The 3994-nt window shown below is 34.8% G+C and overlaps 1 protein-coding gene across 1 annotated transcript; it reads left to right on the top strand.

The window, feature by feature from the left end:
• Positions 1–682: 682 nt before the first annotated feature.
• Positions 683–1798, top strand: LOC145832553 (G2/M phase-specific E3 ubiquitin-protein ligase-like). Its single transcript, XM_082939868.1, has one exon. It carries the CDS (start codon positions 683–685, stop codon positions 1796–1798), a length of 1116 nt encoding a protein of 371 aa, XP_082795994.1.
• The last annotated feature ends 2196 nt before the right edge of the window (positions 1799–3994 follow it).

Here is a 3994-nt window from a genome sequence, read left to right as displayed (position 1 = left end):
AACGACATTTAAGATTCTAAAACGCTTTAATGATAATTAATAATCATTACGTGCTTTACTAAGAACTGAAAACGACTATGATTATAATTCTTACACAATCATAATTAAAGTTATTAATTGAAAATATTTAGAACTTTTAGAATCATTATTGATACTAACATTAAAATCTGATTTGTGCAAGCAACAGTACGTTTATAAGTCTAATCTTTATTAGTTGTTTTAATTATCGTTTGTCGTTTGTTTTATTTACTTACTGTTTCTTTATTTTTATTTTAGTGAAAGTATTAATTAATTTGTAATTTTGTAGTTATAAACTGTTAACCTATCTTTAACTAATGTTGCTTGACTATATTAATTGAGTATTTTCTAATGAAACTTAATACTGTTTACTTATTCTAAAATATATCTTAAATTCAGTTGCTAACAAAAGTAATCGATAAATATAAATTATATTTTAGTTTTTAACTTAATAAAAGTGTTTTTTAATAAATCATGTTTTAAATTTTCGTGTATTTCAATTATGTAATAAGTTAAAGTAAAAACTTTATCAAAACACCACAATCTCTAAGCAGAGTTTTATTGTGTAACCTAACAGCTTCTGCTAACACTTTAAAAACAGCAATAAAGAACACAATAAACTAACAACAAAATTATTTTCAGATTGTTCTTTAAATTAAAGTAAATGTCTGTCAACGGGAATCCTTGCGTCTTTTGCAAGTCTTCATTGGATGCACCACACCTATATGGAAAGTTTGAATCTCATGCAGAATCGGGATTGATCTTCCATGAATTTTGCAAGCTGCTATCGAGCGGGCTATACTCACAAAATGATAATGATGACGTCACGAACACCCACTACAAAGGCTATTTAATAGAAGATATCGAAACCGAAGTTAAAAGAGCTGCGAGAGTAACGTGTAAGTACTGCCGTAAAAAAGGTGCTAACATAGGATGCTCGACCTGTAGTACCTCGTTCCATCTGCCTTGCGGAATTGAGAACAAAGCTCTTTCTATATTTGCTGATGACTATAAGTCGTACTGCGTTCTACACAGACCGAGGCCAGCGTACATACAAAATAGTCCTTACTTTGTGGATGTGCTGCACAGAAACGAGCAACTTGCACAAGGAGCAGAAAGACAAGTAAATGGCAACATACAGTGTATCAACTGCTTGGAAAATATAACACCTCCTTTCGAAGAGTGCACCGTTTTAAAACCTGACTGTTGCATAGCAGTATATGGCCACAAGCAGTGCTTTCAAAAGCAGGCTTTGAGCGCTGGCTCGGAGCATTTCAGGTGCCCTGGATGCAAAAATACAGTTAAGTTCATAAAAAACATGGTTCAACTGGGAGTTCAGATCCCTGTGCAAGACGCCTCGTGGGAAACCGATGATAGCTTCAGGGATTTGCACGATGTTACAATATTTTGTTACGCGGATACTTGTAAATGTCCTCAGGGTATAAATTATAGCGATAAAGATGGAAAATGGGCGATTATAACTTGTGATACATGTAAGGTGTTTAGCGTTCACATCGGATGTCGAATAAGTAAACGCACTAGAAAGTTCAATTGTCAAATGTGTAAAAGAATAGAACCTGTGTCTACTTCTACTGCAAGTGATTTTGTTAAACCTTCTGTTGTTACTGAAAACATTGATACTGAACTCTTCCTATATTTGTTGATAAGTATACGTCGTACTGCGTTCTTCACAGACCGAGACCAAGGTACATACAAAGAAATCATTACTTTGTGCTGCGCAGAAACAAGCAAGCAGCGAAAGGACCAGAAAAGCAAATAAATGCCAACCTTGAGTGTATCAACTGCTCGGACGAAATGTCGCCGCCGTTCGAAGAGTGCTTCGTTTTAAAACCTGACTGCTGCAAAGCAGTATACGGCCATAAGCAGTGCTTTCAAAAGCAGGCTTTGAACGCTGGCTCAGAGCATTTCAGGTGTCCCGGTTGCAACAATACAGACAAGTTCAAAAAAAACATGATTGAACTGGGAGTTCAGATTCCTGTGCGAGACGCCTCGTGGGAAACCGATGATAGCTTCAGGGATTTGCTCGATGTTAAAACATTCTGCTAAGCGGATACTTGTAAGTGTCCTCAAGGTATAAATTATAGCGATAAGGATGGAAAATGGGCGATGATGACTTGTAATACATGTAAGGTTTTCAGCGTTCACGCAGAGTGTCGAACAAATAAACGCACTAAAAAGTTCAATTGTCAAATTTGTAAAAGAATAGAATCTGTGTCTACCTCTACTGCAAGTACTTCTGTTAAACCTTCTGCTGTTGCTCAAAACATTGATACTGAACAAAATGCAGCCTCAGCTACTTTACACCACAAAAACGGTACTGAAAGCACTGTTAGTAGAAAAAGGAGGGATTTCAAAACAAAAGAGAAGAAAAACCAGTCAAAACATTTTGTTCTGTCAGATACAAAAGTGTCAACGTCTACGGTTTCTACTGAAAATGCTTCTGTAAAAACAGCACCTTTAAAATCGTCAGATGTGAATGACAAAGTAAGCGGTAGTTTAAAGTATCGTCCCGACACTTTAATAACATCTTCAGTTGAGCCGCATCGAACTTGTGCAACCTCGAGTGATCAATCCAAATATGAAGTTGTTTCAATTTCCTCGCCAATAATTACTGTTGAAGCAAATGATGTAAGTGACGGATATGCCTTATCAAAATTTTCAAACATATCTCTTCTCGATACTGGTACTGGCCCTCCCAACCAAACTGAACAGGTAGCTCACGAAGAAAGTGACTCGAAAAACGTTACTACTTCACGAAACAAATCAGTAAAGTCTAGTACTAGAAAGAAAACTAATTCTAAAGCAACTGATAAGACAGATAAGCAAAAGCAAGTTATTCTGTCAGCACCTATGAAAAAAGTTTCTAGAAGTTTAGATTCAAATAGAGATGAAAAGAACACTTTGGATCCAAAAGTAAAAGTTCAATAATTTGTATTTTTAATTGTAAATATAAAGTTTTCTTTGTAAACGGTGTAACTAATTTAGAATTTGAATTTTTTTGTAACTTTAAGTTATGGTATTTTGAAATATTATTTTAAGATCTACTGACTTAAAGTTCTTAGATTTAATTTTATAATCTATAAAGAGGGTTCTAAATTCGTTTTACTAGCTTAGTTAAAAGTATAACTTACAAAAGCTTCTTTGCTTAGATTATACCAAAACCGTTTTTATAGCTATGGTTGTATTATTTTTAGAAAAAAACTCACCATGAAGGCAATGAGGGTTGGCATTCTTTTTTCAAGAGAGGAAGAAGCTAATGACGATGAAAAAATTAAAGAAGCAGCTTCGCAGCAACGTACCAAACTACGTTCATACAATGAAAAAACTGATGATGATAAAAAGTGTGACGATGACTTGTACGGAAAATGAGTAATTTGGGTTGTATAGTCGTATAGTCTAGTACTTAAAATTAAACAGTAGATATTTGAGTAATTAAATTTTTTGAATTTCCTAAATAACTGTAAGTATAGATTTTTTCATACAATTTAAACTCCACAGTGATAAACGAAGTGATGACAATGAAGGCTGTGAAGAAACCAACAACGCCGCAACCCAACATGACGAAACAAAGCGAGCTGATGACGTCACAAAAGACCTCCCTGGCAACCAGTCAGATCCAGTCATTTGCATTTTCATCAGACGAGGAAGACTCCGACGACACTTTTTGCTCGGAGATTCCAGCAACCGTGACGTGCCAAGCAAAATAAACTTTTGGGAAGAACAGCTCAGCGATGACAATTCGGACGATGACGTCATAGACCATGCGGATCCTGATGGTTATTTCAATGAGGAATGCTTTTAATTTTTGAGCAGTTTCTGTGACTATGTAGTTTAGCATGACTGAACAGTTGAAAATGTTTAAACTTTTTATAATGTAGTTTGACATGATAGTTTAAGTTTCAAAAACCGAAAATTAATTATTTAAGTTGCAATTAATATTATATTATTTTTATAG

The sequence above is a fragment of the Thalia democratica genome, chromosome 3, assembly GCF_965202585.1.
Source record: "Thalia democratica chromosome 3, ktThaDemo2.hap1.1, whole genome shotgun sequence".
NCBI classification, from domain to species: domain Eukaryota; kingdom Metazoa; phylum Chordata; class Thaliacea; order Salpida; family Salpidae; genus Thalia; species Thalia democratica.
Note: the sequence above shows the minus strand (reverse complement) of the source record. Positions and strands in the feature narration are given on the sequence as shown.

Bases quoted from the DNA above. Each gene is read 5' to 3' on its own strand.
- LOC145832553 (XM_082939868.1), top strand. From the start codon at position 683: ATGTCTGTCAACGGGAATCCTTGCGTCTTTTGCAAGTCTTCATTGGAT.